At 37.3% G+C, this 18,069-nt stretch overlaps 1 protein-coding gene across 1 annotated transcript in view; it reads left to right on the top strand.

The window, feature by feature from the left end:
• The first annotated feature begins 3,046 nt into the window (after positions 1-3,046).
• The window catches only part of RGS7 (regulator of G protein signaling 7), a 254,108-nt gene continuing 239,085 nt past the window's right edge, over positions 3,047-18,069 (top strand). Inside the window, exon 1 of the mRNA XM_048937767.1 lies at positions 3,047-3,112. Within this exon, the coding sequence (XP_048793724.1) occupies positions 3,059-3,112 (54 nt within the window). The 5' untranslated portion in view covers positions 3,047-3,058. The remainder of the gene's footprint in view (positions 3,113-18,069) is intronic.

Here is an 18,069-nt window from a genome sequence, read left to right as displayed (position 1 = left end):
AAAGTAAGGGAATAAGGGAAATATTTTGTGTATTTTGAGTCAGTAACCACTTAATACAATGTTTTCTCTATTCAGGGAAAGAAAAGAGACAAAACTTGGGAAATATCTGTTCCACACTTCTCATGCAATTCTTTTATCAAATATAAAAGATAGGTTGTAGTTATAGCAGATAAAATCTCTCTTGAGTGCAAGATTGAGCACCACCTTCTATATTGGTGAGACCTTTGCTAATACCCAGTTTCTGAGGTCGTATCCATATAGATGGATGAGACACAAAACTATATTTTGATCTTCTATTCTTATTTTTTTGATTGAGAAGTAGACATCAAATATGGAAAGCAAATCATTCCAGCTCTGCTACTATGTTTGTTTTTCTTCTAACACTGCTCTCGTCACAGATGAGATATAGATATGAAAAGGCACAAGAGTTAATCATCAATAATTTGTTTGGAAACAGGTCCCAATGACTTCTTTGGCTAAGTGGCTAAAGTAATAAGTGCAGAATTATGGGCTGTAACTCAAAAGTTACAGAGGCTGTGGTTGAAGCCAGAATTTTTATGACATCCCTTGAAGCAACACGTGCTGGCATTTGATCACAAACCAAGTACTTTTCTGGGTAGCTGAACTATGGAAACTTTGAAATTTGACCTCTTTTAGCTTGCATGACCTTTGGATTCAATGGGATCCATACTGTGTGAGTTTTGGTCAAACCTTTTCCCAAGGAAGAAGCAGTTGTGGTTTCTCTCAATCTTCCTCCCACTACCCCATTTCATTTTCTAATTAAGTTATTGTTCTTGCTGCTACTTTCTCTTCATAGGGGAATTCTGCTTAACCTGTCTGCTTGTTCTCATGAAGTTAGTGGGAATTTAATCTCTGAATATTTTTCAGTATTGTGCTGCTGCAGTAGAGGTAGGGAGACACACAGTGTGTATGAACTCACTGTGCCCAGAGCTCGTGGAAACAGTTCTGGTTAATGAGTCCTTTAATACAGCAGAGAGTTGTAACCTGCCACAGCTCCATTTCCATCCGTTTGAGGATCCTTCTGGGCTGTGCTCTTTTCATCTCCCAGTTAAGAGGATTAGAAGAAGTGGTGTTATGCTGAGAAATACTAAATAAACCACCTTAATGAAAAGAATGGGAATGACAGGCAAATAAAAAAAATAGTGTAACTCTCTCCAATGACCTCTCTTTGAAGGGAGAAGGTGAAATGGAATTTCTTTGCTATTGCAATTTTATTTAAGATAAATAACTGTCACCATGATAGACTTCTTGTGTATTAGTTGGCACATTGTGTTTCAGTGTAACTAGAATAAGCAATCAGATTGAGTGAGTTGAGTTTGTTGTTAGCAAGTACAGATAATATTTCTTAAGAGTTCCTGCTGGAAAAACTTGTGGGGATACTGGAAATGGTAAATTTACAGAACTTCTAAGAAGGTGTGCCCAGTCCTTTAGGCTGAGCATCAGGTGATTTTTCTGAGATCTAGGACACCTGCGTTTGGAATGGTTTAAGAATGTTTTCTGCATTCCTGCAGAATAGTGTTGTGAACCTTGGAGAAAGAAGATAGTGGGGTAAGCCAGATCTTAACTGATAGTTTGATCTGAACTGCTGTTTTAGGGTTGTTTTTTGTTCTTGCTTAAAAAAAAAGAAAGAAAATAGTCTTTCTGAAATTTCACTGAGTAATTCTGGCTGAAGATTTGCTGGAGGAGCAGAGCTCTGAGTTGTTTCTGCAGGTTTTGTAAGAAAGGTGGCTGACACTATTAGAGCTGCTCTTAGTGCTTCTGCATGACAAAGGTCTGCGGCAGGAATCCAAAACTCTTGGGAATGAATGCTACACTGAGCATTGCTCCTAAGTGCTGTGATGAGAAATGATTCCTTCTTCCAGAAGGTACCAATGGGCCAGCAAAGTTACAGAGAGTTACCAGGAAGCAGGCTTTGCTGTTCTATGGCTATGTTCATGTTTACTTTTGCTTATTGAGGTAGGGACAAATAATTCTACTTACGGATATAATCTCAAACTAAATTGCACAATATTGGCTGAGATGAACAATAAGAGATGATCTTCACCCCCACTATTTCTTTATGCTTTTAAGCATTGAATGGAATTCCAAGGATGTGGTATGTCTTTTTCTTCCCAGCAGACAGATGAGTTCCAACTCTCTACTGTAGATAGTTCTCTTATGTAGCACTAAAAGGTTTCTAAAATTACTTAATAAAATCAATGATGTGGTTTTTTGCTGTTGTCTTTATGGTCACAACTAATCAATGTGTCAGGGAAGTTAATATCTTAAATTCTTTTATGTTTTCTGACCAAAAAAAAAAAAAAAAAAAAAAAAAGCAAACAGCCTTATGAAGTGCTGCCTTTCCTTCTCAACAGTAAAACATCTTAAATGTTTCTTCTGTCAATAATCTTGAGAGCATTGTTGCACTTCAACACAGGGTACAAACGCTGAAAAATATATTAAAAGAAAAAAAAGTCTTGTAACCTTTGTCCTTCCTTCTTCTTGTTTCCTAATGGCATTTTCATCTAAACACAATCAAAAGAGGATGCATAATTCAGGGAGGATGTGGGATCAGTGGGAACATATCACACACACTGCTAGGGTGAGGGGTTCGTGTCCTCACACCTAGATTTTACTTGTACTGTCTTGTACAAGACTTGTAAGTCTTGAAGAGCTGTTCACAGAAAAAGGTAAAAAGAGTGAAGTGGTATGCTATGACAAAGTTCTAAAAACAATCAGACCTGTAAATGCTGCACTGGCAATATTTATGAGCAAAATTAGGTGGCTTTTGGATTATTATGAGGCTTCTTAGTACCTCATAGAGCATCGTATTTACCAACCTGTGGTTGTGCAGCTGATCAGAAGCAGCTGTTATGAAAGGCAGTGCCTGGCTGCTAGGGCTAACTGTTCTGGAAGGGCTCCAGAGCACATGAAGAGCTGTAACAGGTAAGAGCGTGCGTGTGGGGAGTGTGTAGGATTTCTCCTGTGGGAGTGGTAGAAGAGGGAATGTATTGTTCTATAAAGAGTTTTGTGTTCAGTTTCCTGCTCTTCAGTCAGTATGTCTAGAAGAAAGTTCAGATGGATTTCTCAGTTCCTCCATGCTTGGAAGGAGGTAAGATAACTGTAGCAGGTGTTAGGCTCTCTCCTCATGTGGAGACATGGGTAATCCTCTAACTTTCCAAAAGCTTGTTTTGAACTTTACTTCTAAGCTTTATCTACCTGGGTAGGAAAGGTCTGAACTGGAAAGAAAAAAAAACAAACATAAATCCTCTCGTGGTATAGCATGTAAGAGACTGATCTGGATAATTGTTGGTATTGATAACTGGATATATGAGTATATGAGATAATAGGTGAATGAAGACCACCTGGGTTTCTGCATTTGAAAGATTTACAAAAAGGAATTGTTCTCTGATGGATAAAACTTGAGATATTCCCTCTGGTAAGGAAATGAAATATTCTTTTAGCTACCTGTAGTGCTTTTGATCAATGAAGTGCTTCCCTGTCTTATGATGTAAGTATTTTGAACTGGTTAAATATCTTCTGAAATTAAATAGCATATTGCTACTACTGCTATTAAACAGTTATCAAGTGATGGAATGGTCTTAGAATTATTTAGGGAAGGAATCCTGAATTTGTGGAGAAGCTATTAAATACTTTGGTAGGACAATAAGCACTTGTTTTTCTAATGCCTTTTAAAAAAGAAAAACAACAACAAAACTTGTCATATCCTTGACTAATAATTCATTTTGTGGTATCCTAATCTATTTTGCATAGTGACTAAGGTGCTGTTATACTTGGTACTATACAACTGTAAGCTGTTGTAAGAGAGAGTTAGCTGTAGAGATGAATTTTTATGGAACTGCCTGTGGAATTTTTTTTTTTTTTTTTTTTTTCCAGTAACTAAATAGTATTTTCAGTCTCCTTAATATTTCTTTAGATATGCTTCATTCATACTCCCTGACAGCTATTTGGCTGGACTAGTTGCTTACAAACACCTTCAGTTGGAGCCCTACCCTTTAATGTATGCTCTCAGACAGTAATGCTTCTTCAGAGTATAATTACATAATAGCATTTGGCACTTACAGTTCTATCTCTACCTGTTCCCTCCTTGTATAGGATGTTACTATTGTAACTTTAAGTACAGGTGTCTCTTAATTCGGTCTTGCTTATGCATTCACTGTTGATTCCAAGTGACAGCTGTGCTGTCAGTCTGTTCATCAGTTTCCCCCCATTTGTTGTACTAAATAATGTTCTCCTTCGCACACAACCTTAAGGTGCTGTTTAGCCCCTTTTGCTGTGCTGGTCTGCTGCACCTGGATCAAAAGAGAAAGGAGTACTCCATTTTTAGGAGCACACAGTGTTTCAGTAGTAAAAATCCTCAGGAAAATAAAAAAAATTTGAAGGAAAGTAAAGCCATAGTAGTGAATTCGGGTAGGTCATGTTCATAGATTGTCAGGATTTGTGTGGAGTGTTCTCTCTCTGCATTGTGTGGTGTAACTAGTAATGGGCATGGCACTTGTGTCTCTACTGTTTGGCTATCTTCATTCTGAATACTGTTGTATTTCAATATGTGTCCTTGCTGACTGCCACATCGCTGAGTTTGACAAGTTGTTGCCAGAATTTGAGTGTGCTGACATAAATTTTGCATATGTGTCAGCAGAGAGTCAACAAATAATTTTCTTGTGGCAGAGTAGATCCTGCTTTGTTTATGTAAAGTAGCAGATTAGGAAAGGCTGCCTCTTGAGAGAAGTGGGGCAGCTATATCTGATATTTATTTGATGAATCTTTCAAAGAGCTGATTGTGCCAAAAATACAGCACAAAAATATCCCTCAGGCAAGGTGTACCTTAGGTTGAAATACTGATATGATGAAAAGTAGTTTTCCTTATTTAGACTGCATTGTACTTGTGCAAATAGTAAGGTAATTATTTCTGTAAAAATAACAAGTCAGCGGTTGATACTTACTGAGCTATGCTATTTTAGGATGATGGGAATCTAATTTAGTAATACAGTAACTGTATTACTCAGTTTGGAACAGTGCAAAATTAGTGTTGTGTTGAAATATGTGTCATGCTTGTACAAAATATATAAATTGTTTGCCCTGACTCTTACTCTTTAAATGTTTAGCTTCCAGGGAGTAATTGCTGGGAATCGGAAGAGGAGAAAATTTTTGTACTTCCAGTTGAAATTACTCTGTAGAAATTTTTAGCTAACGTAAAGTAGAGGCAGCTGAAAAATGAAATTTCTGCATCAGTAAACCTGTGGCTTTCTGTAGGAGAACTGCTATGTCAGGTTTTAATTCCTGCTAAAATGTTCTTAGTAACTGTAAAATCTACGATGATTCTTTATATGAGATGGCTAATAAACCCAAGAATGTTGTTTCTGGTTTTGTTTTGTTGAGTTGCTGGCTGCTTTACAATTTACGTATAAAGACAGTTTTCCTTTCTGAGAGCCAGGCTGTCCCTAGAATTGTTCAGGGGAAAATGGAATAGCACTTGCCTAGGAAATGTTGCTACAGTCCCCCTTAGCGTGATCAACAACAGAAGGATTCATTTGTTCAGTATCCCTTTTGATGTTCCTCTGAATTAACAAGTTCAATCTTCTATGAAGTAAGAATAACCTTCACGTGTAAAGCAATACCAAGGATAAGATTTAAGTTCTACATATATCCTTTGATGTCCTGTGAGGACAAAAAGATAAAATTCTGGTGTGCATTTTCCAATGGAAATAAATCATCCTGTCTACCTGACCCTTTGGAGAGTTCTTAAGAACTTCACAAGCTCAGGACAGGAAATAATCTTTAACCCTTTGTTTCATCTGTTTCTCCTGCTTCACGGAACTGTCATGGCTATGGCTTTCTTTGCATAGTAATCACAGCAGTAGCATGCATTTCTTGGGAACGCTTTCAAAAAAGAAAAAGTAATCCAGCTCTCACACAAACTAGAGAAAATTATAATAGATAATTCTGTTCTGGGTTCTTCTAATAGTTCATATTTTTAAATACGGCAAGAATTAACACATAATGTTTCTCTAAACCTAGCTGCTTATAAGTGAGTAATGATGGAACAAATGCTAGAAGTAATTTTTGTCTTCAGAATGATTGAAATTTATGTATGTATATATATTTTGTGTTTGTGTCTGTGTGGACTTTTTAGAATTCTCTTGTTTTTGAGATTGAGCTAAGAAACTCAAGATTAGAGCTAAGAAACTTTTATTTTCTTGGGGAGGTTGTGAGGAGGGGAAGCAAGAAGGTTATCTTAGGTATTCTTCAAAACATAAACCTTTTATTAATGTTGGAATCATGGCAGCTTTCTCTGATTGGACAATACTCTGTTCCTGGGGTTTTGACTTTTTGGAGATGTGTGAAAAATCTGCAGTCAGAATGGGAGAGCTGATACAGGTAGCTAAACATGAAGCTTGAGTGTTTTAAGCACTGTTTTTCTATCCTGCTTAGAAGAAGTTGCTTCCCTTACTACTTTTGGTGGGCCTGGATTATCTATCCTTACTACAGATCTTACTTTTCTGATGTGTGAGGTGGATAGGAAAGACTGCTGCTGAAAAGAGCTACTGACAGATGGTGCTGGTGAAGCTAACTATTTTGAAGGTTTGTTTTTCATGCTAGGGACAGTGGTACCAAGAGGATCAGGCACCATACGGATTTGTCAGGTGACTTGAGGAAAGAAATAGCACACTGTGAATATGAGTAAGAAATTGCATACAAGTAGATGCTTACAGTAGTGCTTGTAATAATGGCAGGAGCAATCAGTAAATATATACTTGCTTGGTCTTCAAGATGTTGCTTTGAGGACTGTGCAATGGAGATTGTGATGGAATGAGCCATTTCATATAAAAAACAGGAATCTTTGCTCAAAACTGAAATGTATTCTGTTTTTTGTAATACGAAAGGTTTTTTTTTTTTTTAATGTTACTTTATTTTGGCTTAATTTATCTAGAGTTATGATAGATTTCCTTAGTAGAGGTAGAGACATTCTTGTCTACCTCTGCTTTTTTTTTTTTTTTTTTTTTTTTTTTTTTTTTTTTCTAGATGCAAGATATGAGATAGACTGATGAAAGGTTGGGGGTGATAAGTGGTAAGATTGGCCTCAGTTGTAGCAGAATGCTTGTAGAGGAGGCAACAAATGGCATCCATGTTCGGAACAAATCATAAAGCAAAAGTGAGTGGACCCTAAGCATAAGGAAATGGGAGACCTGTTTACGCAGAACATGGGTAAAAATTACTGAAGTAATCAGTGACTTTTTTTACCTCAGAAGAAGAACTCGTTCTATCTGAACTACTCAACTCACAGAATTCTAAGGCAGAGACTGGTAGAATGAAGTATGAACGGTGAGCACACTGTTGGAGAAGATCAAATTCAGTATTGTCTAAGGAACCTGAAGTGCAGAAGTCCCTGGGACCTTTATGGGATGTACCTGAAGGAACTGTCAGATGAAGTTGCTAGCTACTGTCCGTCAGACTTCAGAAGTCATGGAAGGCTGGTGAAGTTTCTAGTGACTGGAAAAGGGGAATCATAATGCCAGTTTTTAAGGAGGGAACAAAGAAAGAGACAGGCGGTCAGTTTTACCTCAGTTCCTGGCAAGCTCATGGAGCAAATCTTTGTGGAAACTATGTTAAGGCACATGGAGATCGAAGAAGTGATTTGTGACAGCCACCATGGGTGCTGTTTTATTAAGGGCAAATTGTATGTGAAAAATTTGGTGGCCTTCTAGAATGAGATTACAGCAAACGATGCCATCTACTTGGGCTTGTGCAAATCATGTGGTACTGTCCTGCACACCATTCTTGTCTCTGTGTTTGAGATGCATGGATTTAATAGATGGACCATTGGATAATCACATTCAAAAAATTGCAGTCAAGGGCTCAATTTCAGCAATGAGTGATATCCCTCATGGGTCTGTATTGGGACAAATATTGTTTACTATCTTTGTTGGTGACATACACAATGGGATTGAATGCATTCTCGGCAAGTTTTCAAATTACACCATGTTGTGTGGTGGAGGAAAGGAACACCATCCAAAGGAACCTTGAAAGGTGAGTCCATATGGACATCTTAAAGTTCTACAAGGCCAATGCAAAGTCCTGCACTCAAAGAGCTCCGTAAATAGGCAAAAGACTAACATTTTGACCAGAAAACCACCACAGAATCCTGTGTTAACTTGATCCAGTCAGATCTGCTGTTATCTCAGCCCTTTAAGCCCCAAATGGTCTGGTGGGTGATAATGCTGCTCATGGTGAGGGGGGCTGGAACCTGGTGATTTTTAGGGTCCTTTCCACCTGAAATCATCCTATGGTTCTGTGGAATACAGTCAGTATTTTTATTTTTTTGTGAAGTATTTATTTTGAGATGTTTGCTTATATACTGGAGCACAACTTCTTATTGCACAACAAAAGCGCACCCAGTAAGCCTGCTCTAAAAAAATAAGCCTACTCTCTTATTTTCTGAAGGTAAACTTTTTTTGTTGTAAATGAGTGAAGGAAAAAAATGGATAAAATTGCAGGAGACAAATGTGAGCAATTATGTAATCAAAATGTTGGTTCATTAGTCTTCCCAGCAACTTCTGTTTGCATTGATTGTTTCTAAACTGCTCTATGTACGTCATAACATATCTTTGATTACATATCAGCATGTGCACTGATGATGCTTTCATAATTCTGTTAGTCCAGTGAACAATTATGACATTAACTACTCAGTTTTTCCATAGTGCTTTTTGCATAAATGCAGAGGCATATTAAAATTGAAGGAAATCCAATTGAAGTTGGCAGGCATCTGCTGGTTTAAATTTGTTCAAAGTAAACAATTGAAAAGAGAATTCGAAAGTAGTTTTCAGTAATGTTGCGAGTCTTTTCTCTACTTCTCTAAAGTTAGCATAAGAGGACTTTGGGTTGCAGTAACAGTTCCTCGTGAGAGTTGGTTTCATTCTGGTATTTTTGAAGATTGTTTCCAGAAGTCCTGGATCAAACTTTTTAAAAGTGATACTGAGTTAAAGAATAATAGCAAAGGAGTGGCGATGTGGAGTGCTAGTGAGGGGACAATGTAGATCATAATGCCTTGCAAGCTTGGATTACTAGCTTTTAGAGGCTATTTTGTAACAAAGAATTGTTAAGTGTTGATTTTAAGCCTTTGCTCTTCTCCGTTTCTGCAGAATACCTTTAAGAGTTAAAATCTGTATTGGTGGGAAAAATGCTAAAAACAGTCCTTGGTTCCAGGATCAACCACGATGATTCACCACGATAATCCTGTTTATATTTTGCATTATCTTGCTCTAAAAAAGAAAAGTTTTGGGGTGTGTAGACTCTAATGATGCTCAAGCCAATAGTGCAGAACTATGCCAGCTGACCTTCTGTAGATTTGAGAACTGATTGCTTTCAGCATGCTCTTGGTGGAGGAATGGCCTAGAAAGTGGCCTGGATTCTCTCTGTGTAATGTTAACTTTCTAAAAGTTTGGTGTCTAACCTAAGCTATCACTGCTCTAATTAATGTGAAGAGGTGTATGTCCAGTTAGCCAGAACAGATAACTCCAACAAAATAGAACAGATGGAAAATGGTAGATGAGAGAAATACTTTGCTTCTCTGCATCTTCCATATGCTCTTCAAATGAATCATTAGATGTAAAAATTCCCTTCCTTAGGTCTAGCAGGGCGTGACACTAATAATTATGTCCCACTAAGTTATAAGGTCACTGTGCCTATTGCCTCTCTTTCCTGCTTGATATAAAATATATTTATAAATACTGTGGATGCCTATTAGTACTAAATTTCACAGAAATCAGGAATGGCAGTTTGTGACCTAGGATCTGGGCTGTGACCTAGGATCTGGGCTGAAAGATGATAATAAAAAAAAAAAATAACAAGGGACAAATATAATTTCCATGGTCAATCCCAAGAAGAATGAAAGATGCATATGAAAAATTTTATTCAGGAGCTGAAGCAGGAAGGCTGTAGCAATTGCATGGTGGCTTTTATTGAACCATTTCTGGTCTGATGGTGTTCAGCATATGAACTAAGAGTTAGCTAATTTCAGTTTTTTATAATAAAGAGCACAAGGTGGGTGGTGGCGGTGGTGAAATCATAAGCTTAGTGTACTGTTAGGTTCTGTTCCAAAGTTTTGTTGACTGGAAGGCCCCGTATTTAAGTGGAACCCACTTAAATAAATTAATAACTGTGGATACGTTTCTGGCTAGTTCTGATTATGGGTAGAGAAAATACAAGGAATCGCCCATCAGCAAATTTGATATTAGAACCTAGCCAAGACTTTTGAATAGCGAAGCCTATCTTGATACGTTTTGACTGTGTGTGTAAGAGTTAGCAAGACACTGTTTTAATTTTTACTTCAGTGATATATTTTGATATATAATAAAACAGCTTTTCTTTTTCAGAGAGAAAAGATGCTCTTTGCCTATGTTTTGCCATTAGCTCTCTTTCCTGTCTCATGAAGGAAACTTTGCTGGAATGCAGCTTTCTTCTCTTCCCTCAGTTAACCAAATAATAGCTGGAAGGTTCAGTTCTGGAAGTTAGATGTTGATGTGTATAAGTTAAAAAAAAAAAAATAAAAAATAAAAAATATATATATATGCATGCTGTTCCATAACCCATATTATATTAAATATCAACACTGCAGAAAGTTTGAGTGCTAACTAGCTGAATCAGTCTCTGAAATAGAATAATAAAAATTTCTCAGTATTACATGAAGTAATAACCTTCTTCTTCCCTGTCTCTTCCTGCCTCTCAAAGGAAAAACCACCCACAGCAATACAAACAAACAAACAAACAAAAAAACCCAATGTAATGGATTTGTGAATATCAAAATGTTTGAAAATTCAAGAAAGGCTTATGTGAGCTTTTGAAAAATGTCTACACAGAACTTCTATAGACTGGAGTAGAAGTTAAGTGTCCAAGCTCCCATTTTCTTTTGGAAATTCCCATAGATGGCTGTATCTTGAAACAGCTTGTGTTGTTTCTCTGTGGCATTGCGGACAAAATATTTTTTTTTTTGTGAATGTGAAGCAAATATCTCTTCATTTGAACACTGCCCAGTATTCAAATTCTATGTGGTCTTAAAATTCAAAATGGAGAAAATAGATTTGGAAAACTAATTTTAAATATCTATTCATTGGCCTAATGTGCAAAACCATTTCTCTCTGTACCATCAATTAACTTATCAGCCTTTGCAGTTTCTGTCCACCTATGGAAGTATTTTTTGTCCCGTTCGCTTTATGTATTTTATTTCTTTCTATTTCTTCAGTGTCATCTTTTCTGCAGTTATTTATCTGTGATACTGTCTGTGGGCTCATCTGCCACTATTTGGCCTGTATTTCAGTTTTTTTTACTGATTCATATATAGAGTCATAAAATGTGCTGACATCTCAACATATAGTCTTCTCCTTTCTTTAATAGCTTTTTTTTTTTTTTTTCCCCTTGGATTTAAATTCTGAAGTACTTACTCCAAGATAAAAGTCAGGAGTTGGCAGGTTTGTATAAATACTTCTGCAAAGAAATGGGTATGTTGGTTCCCAGGCCCCATGCCTAAAGTGATACATTAAGAATGCAGGTGTTCTACATGCAGAAGTATACCCTGGGTTTCAACAGTGCTGGATAGAAGTGAAAATTGAAACCATAAAGATACTAGCTTCCTTTTTAATTTTTTAATGTTTTCTTGGAATGAGGAGGTGACACGCATGGAGATTGTGCTAATATTGCTTGCAATTCTAGGAGGAAATTTTCTTTTTCCTCAATTCTCTTCGTTTTCTTTCCTTAGTTCATTTTCTTTCCTGTCACTCATGCTTTCTGTTTTGTGAGATTGGAAATATGAGATGCCATGCTCTACCAAAGTACTTTAGAAAGTCTTGTCTGTAATTAGTTGAAGATTTTTCTTCTTATCCCAGACAGTGCGGGCACATAAAGTCACCCTTCTGTCTTCCTTGTTCTTGTATTTGGATATTTTATCCATATGGCTAAATTGATTGTACATCTGAGAAAGGTATCTCAGTGGACAAGTAACTCCACGATTACTCAGCAGTATAAATTGATATCTGTCCTCCTTCAGATCCACGTGCAATCTGTGTCTCTGCCTACACTCTATCTCACACTCTCTTCTCCCTTGTTACAGTGTCTACTGCCTTGGATTCTCATGACGTGTCCTTTTGTTAAGACCAGAGAGTTCTGGTATTGCTTTCCTATTTAAGTCCCTCATGTTTATGAGTTGACCTTTCCAGGAAGAAAGTCTTTGTTTCTCATACAAATCTGTTCCTCTTCATCTTTTGTGGCATCTTCATACAAAATGCACAGTTTCCTTCTTTCAAAAAGACAGCAGTTCAAACTGTAGAATCTGGCCTCCAGTTTGGTTTGCAACCATGCAGAATGAAAGTAGGGAATGCCTGTTCACAGCACCCTTTCACCATCTTGCTGAAGACTCCAGAAAAGTTCAGTCTAGGACCAACGCCTTTTGTGGAAATTAGCCCAACAGTTTTGAAAGAGTTCTGAACAACTTCAGCAATGTTTAAGAGAAGTGTTAGCCAGCTTTAACTTGGCCTTTTGTATGCTTGTTCATTCAGGCATACGCATTAGTAGCACTAATAATGCTTAGTGCTACATATTTTACCTTGGCAAGCCCTTACTATGCTCTGAAATTCAAGAGGTTTGCTAGCACGTTAGATTTAAACCAAAACAGATCTGGTTCTGAATTCATGGAAACAACAGGAACAAACAAGAGCTGTTTTTACAAGACATTGTGCATGTATGTTCAAGAGCCTAGAACTTCTCAACATCACAGTGCTTGCCATACAACCAGTAGGAGGGATATCTGCATAAATTTGGAAATAAGATAGAGTATTTGTACTAAGCATATTATTTTAAGTGCATAGCACTTGCTTCTGCCTGTGGGTTTTTTTTCAGTACTGGATGTGTTATTTTCACAAATTGTTCTTGTTCAGCTTATTTCTCCCCCCAGGTTTCATAAAGCGGTGGGAAGGAGTCACACATCTTTTAACATATCTTCGATATGATAGTCTGAAAATAATTCTAAGTAAAGTAGAATATTCACAGCAACAAAAATAAATAAGCTATTATTTTACACCTTGTTACTTTTGTACTGATATCACAAGATGTGATATCAGTCTGTCAAGGAGAGCTCAGAACAAGTTGAACAAGCAGTCTTGTTCAAAAGACCTTCCTTAACAGGACCACAGGTCAGGTTTTTCAGGCGACTTCCCACGAAGCAATTGTGTCTGCTTTTGCATCAACCGGAAAGGGAATGAGAGAAGGAATGGTAGCCAGTTTAGGCCTTAAGGCCGTGTCTGTGTTAGGAAACTTATCAGGGCTGGAAGATATGTTTCAGAACAGTCTAATGATTCAATATTCAGTGAGTTTCCAGGCATGGTTTCGATATGTGGTAATCACTGCTCTCTTGTAATGCCTTGAGATGGACAGCGTGGGCTAATATCTACTCCTAGTAAGAAGTAGAGAGGAAGTCCCTGCCTTGTTTGGGGGGAAGATGAATCACAGAATTGTAGGGGTTGGAAGGGACCTCCAGAGATCATTGAGTCCAACCTCCCAGCCAAAGCAGGTTCCCTACACCAGTTTGCACAAGTAGGTGTTCAGGTGGGTCTCGAATATCTCCAGAGAAGGAGACTCCACAACTTCCCTGTGCAGCCTGTTCCAGTGTAGTTCCGTGAGTCAGACAGATGGATGCAAGCTGTTGTGCTGTAATTTTTCACACAGTAAGAAATGGAGTGAACTCTTTCATTTCCCATGGAAATGCAGTTCAATAAGACAAGAGTGTGGTTACAGGACTGAGCTCTAAAAGGGTGACTATGACAGAGATTTGGATTGTCAAAGTTAGTTCACTAATCCTATGGCAAGTTTTTTATTGAACACTAATTCTTGAAAAGCTATCATTATTTCCTCCAGAAGTAGTATTTTCCTGACAGCCTACAAAAAATTCAGGTCCACATTGCTTTTGGAGTGTGTGAAAGCCTTGTATTTTTCATGTTTCAAAATACAAAGCAAATGCAATTGTTGGTTTCAGAAGTAATATATTTTCTGTTTGAAATTGGTCATGTTTTGCTGTATTCATTTGGATCTTTGACCAATGATTTCCTTCTTTCTAATTTGTCTCTCTTTCACACAAAACATACTTATGTGATCCTAGGAATATCTTAGCAGGTATTTTTGAAAGATAGATGTCCTCAGACATCTGTATAAATACTGAAGCTTTGATTTTTTTTTTTTTTTTAATTTTTTTTTTTATTTTTATTTTTTTATTTTTCCCCTTTAGCATACTTTAGTGCTCTGTTAGTGGAAATGCTCCTGAACCAGTGATTAAGCACCTGGTGAGAAGGCAGGGCCAACCCAGGGGAACTCAGGTGCATGCAGTGCCCCTGAGTGACCAGAAGAGGTGGAGCCGGGATCCACCCCTTCCCACACTTCATTTAAGTGTTGGAAGTGGAAGTGAGGGCATCTTTTGCTGGAGGTCCCTGCCTACCTGAGGACATCCAAAAGTAATCAGCTCTTTTTCTTCATTTCTGCATCCACGGCTGCTGTATTTGGGCTCGTTCTTATTTGTTGTAGTCAAAGACTTTGCCAGCCTGTGATTATCATCCCCATTGTAGGAGTACACCAAGTAAGTGCAATTTTGGAGTAGTTTGCTATGAAAAAAGGAGTTTGGAAATTGTGGAAGTACTGGGCCTATCTGAGCTCTGCATGCATCTTGTTGTAAAAGTCTGGAATTTGTGGTTGTCCTGAGAATGGTTTCTGTGTTTTTCTGTGCTTTAGGTAGATTTGTCTTGCACTGGGCCCAGTGCTGATATTTTGAATGTTCCTGTGTTCCTGCCTGGCTGGGCAGCCCAGGGAGTTGGCTGGTTTGGCAGAAGTCCCCATCTTAAACAACACTGGCAATTAATTTGAAGTAGTGGCTATTGAATGCAATATGAATATCTGAATGCACTTTCAGATTATTTGCTTCGATTTAAATGAAGCTAAAATGTAAGACAGCAAATAATAGAGCTCCAGGCTTTTTATCTTTGTCTAAAGTGGGTCAAAACAATTTGGAAAGCTATTTATGTATTTATTTACTATACACTGACTAAGCTACAGATGCAGGTAGGATGGTAGACTTGATTATTTTCATACCCTAATCCTAGCCTGATAGTTTTGGCCTTTTTCTCTATGTTCATTTATAGAGGAAGATGAAGTCTTTGAATTGGATGAATAGCATGTTGATTTCTAATTTTTCAAAGAAGTACCTATGGAAATACAACTAAAAACAAGCAGTATGCTTTTTTTTTTTTTTTAATTTTAAAGTTTTTTTTTAATGTGATTACATCTTTGGCAGAGAAAGAGCCTACTTTATCTGACTCTTTTTTTTCTGCCTTTAATGTTTGTGGAATATGGAGTATTTTGACATTGAATACATTGCTTGTGGTGTGTGATCCAGGGCAAACTGTGTAAAAGAAAAAACAGTCAGATTGTCATTTAAGTAAATGTCTTTATCTCTTTAGCTTCTCTCCTGGTCCTCCTCCCTGTATGAAGTTATAATGAAGTAATAAAAACAAACAGGAAAAAGGCCTGCTGGATGGGTGCACTGTATTATTATGCACCTTTCTTTTGTAATGTTTCTGATGCAGTTGGCTCAGTATACTTTCATGTGAAGTATTAAAAAAAAAAAAAAAAAAAAAAAAAAAAAGGCAGGATTTAGAGGAAGAAAGCTAAGTAGGAGCAATCCTTTTTTTTTCCTCTGTCTCTGTTGGAACACTGTGGCTGAAGGGTGAAATTCAGGCCCCACTGAGCAGGTTGGACTTTGAATTCACCATACAAGAAATGAGCTTTTCCAGGTCAGTTAGCGCCTCGTATTGGAAGCCTATGTTTTCCTAACTAGAGAAAACAATCCACAAAAAAAGGAAGAGAGTAGTTTCTCAGCAACCCAGAAGTGAATCATGCTGCGGGAATCATGATGTGAAGCTAAAGCCTTCCAGGCTCTGTACTGGAGGTGTTTCTCTGATGATTGTGACTACATTCAATCTTTTGTTGGGAGTGAATGTTGGGTTGAAATTTAAATTTTTAAATTTTTTTTAAAGAGAAAAGCTACCATCTTTATAGTGGTCTATTTGAAATTTTTAAAGTCATATCTGGTTTTCTGCTTCTTAATTATAGTGCTTTTTTTTTTTTTTCTGTATTTTTTTTTTTCCAGAAGATTGGTTTAGAGAGATTTAGAGCTACCTATAAAAATAAGTCAATTATAGTATTGCAGAGAAGACAGGAGTTCTGAAACTTCACCATGTTCACTTCCTCATGCTGAAGGATGAAGCTATTTGATATCACTAAGTATGGAGACAGCATTCTCGCATTTGGGCTTTGATACAGTGATGGTCTGAGGACCTGTAAAGAGGGCTGCCCCGTTACTTTACTAAGGTTTCCTGCAGACTTTAGGAATGGATTTATCTGGAGCAGGACTACTAGAGGTTTTATATCCAGAATAAAAACTGCAGTGTAAGTTGGCTACTTTGACACATGCTTCAGAGCAGCTGCCTTCTGGGTACTGGCAGACTGAACTACTGAATATCCAATTTTTAATGTTTGTGTAGACTTTTAGAAGCAGAAAATAAATTATTGTTGTGTACAAGAAATGTATTTATTTCCCTCTGAATTGCTGGCATGGTGAGGTTATGAAGGTAACGTTATTCAAGTTTTTGGGAATTAAATGGTAAGAGGCCAGAATGGAGATGTGCTGCCCTAGCATCCTGTGATGACAGCATTATTACCTGGTAACATTTAGAACTGAAACTTGCTCCTGCTAAATTACCCATTAGCAATCCAAGCTCATGACTTTGTTCTTTTCTTGCTTGTATTAATGAATGTGACTTTCCACTGTCACAGGTGTGGGGATATGAATTATGGAGATATTGTGCATACCCTCATGGATAAGTTGGGAAGGACAAGTTATTGGAAGCTGTATTGTGACTGGCAGTGTAGGCATTTGTGATGCTAGCAGCTCTCTACCAGAATGTAGCTTACCAAAATAAAGTGACATTTAATTACTAAATAAAATGATTAGGTAGGGGCATATACATACAATTCCATACCTGCAGTTTGCTTCCTAGATGTGTCTCATGCCAGATTAAACCAGCTTTGAAACTGATTGTTACTTTGCTAGAATGTTATCAGTCTAGATTGCAGGGTTGGTTTCACATTTCAAGGTTTTTTTTCCTCTAAATGTGCTTGTGGAGTTTGGTGATATTTTAGGAGAACAAAAAATACTACTTAGGAGACCTGCAATGGTAAGATGGACACACAAGTCACCTGCAAGCAGCCAAGAAATGAAACATGAAAGCTCTTTTCAGTTGACATGTCTGAATTTGCAGTCTTAACCATTGCTCGCTTCTGAATATCTGTTGATGCCAAAGGCAGTTACTTCAATTCGGCTTTTTCACTAGGTGTGCTTTTGGTTTGAGGTGAACTAGCTGAGCTACAGCTGGATTTCACTTCTGTTTGTACTTCCTCTATTAAATTATCTGAAACAATCTTAGCCAATGTGAAGCCACTTTCTGTGATTAATGTGTGCTGGGTATAACTGTGTTGCAATGACAAAATTATCCACTGTATATATTATGTAGCCACAGTTGTGGATGTAGAACAAGTAGTACTGTTATGCCAAACACCCAAAATAACCTTTGTTTTAGCATTCTGTAGCTTTGTCAGACAAGCAAATACTGTATAGGAGAGAGAAAGGGAGATTATAGAAGAAAATACGCATGCTATGATTTCATGACTCAACACTTTAATTCTCTCTGTCATGTAAAAGATTTTTTTTTTTCTTTTTGCATATTACTTATGATAGCTTTTCTTGTCAAATGTCTTTAGAAAAATCCCTGAGTACTATTGTAACTCAGACTAATAAATTAGTGGTTTTAATTTTTTTTGTTGTTGTTGTTGTTCTCTATTTGTTGTCAGGAAGTAGATAGCACCAATTAATTTTAAAGACAGTCTGTCCTTGCCGAGTAAGAACGGACACCTTCACTTTCTTTCCTTTTTTGTTCCCTCTGTAACATCTTTTTATAT

Source organism: Lagopus muta, chromosome 2 (assembly GCF_023343835.1).
Source record: "Lagopus muta isolate bLagMut1 chromosome 2, bLagMut1 primary, whole genome shotgun sequence".
Lineage (NCBI taxonomy): Eukaryota > Metazoa > Chordata > Aves > Galliformes > Phasianidae > Lagopus > Lagopus muta.
Note: the sequence above shows the minus strand (reverse complement) of the source record. Positions and strands in the feature narration are given on the sequence as shown.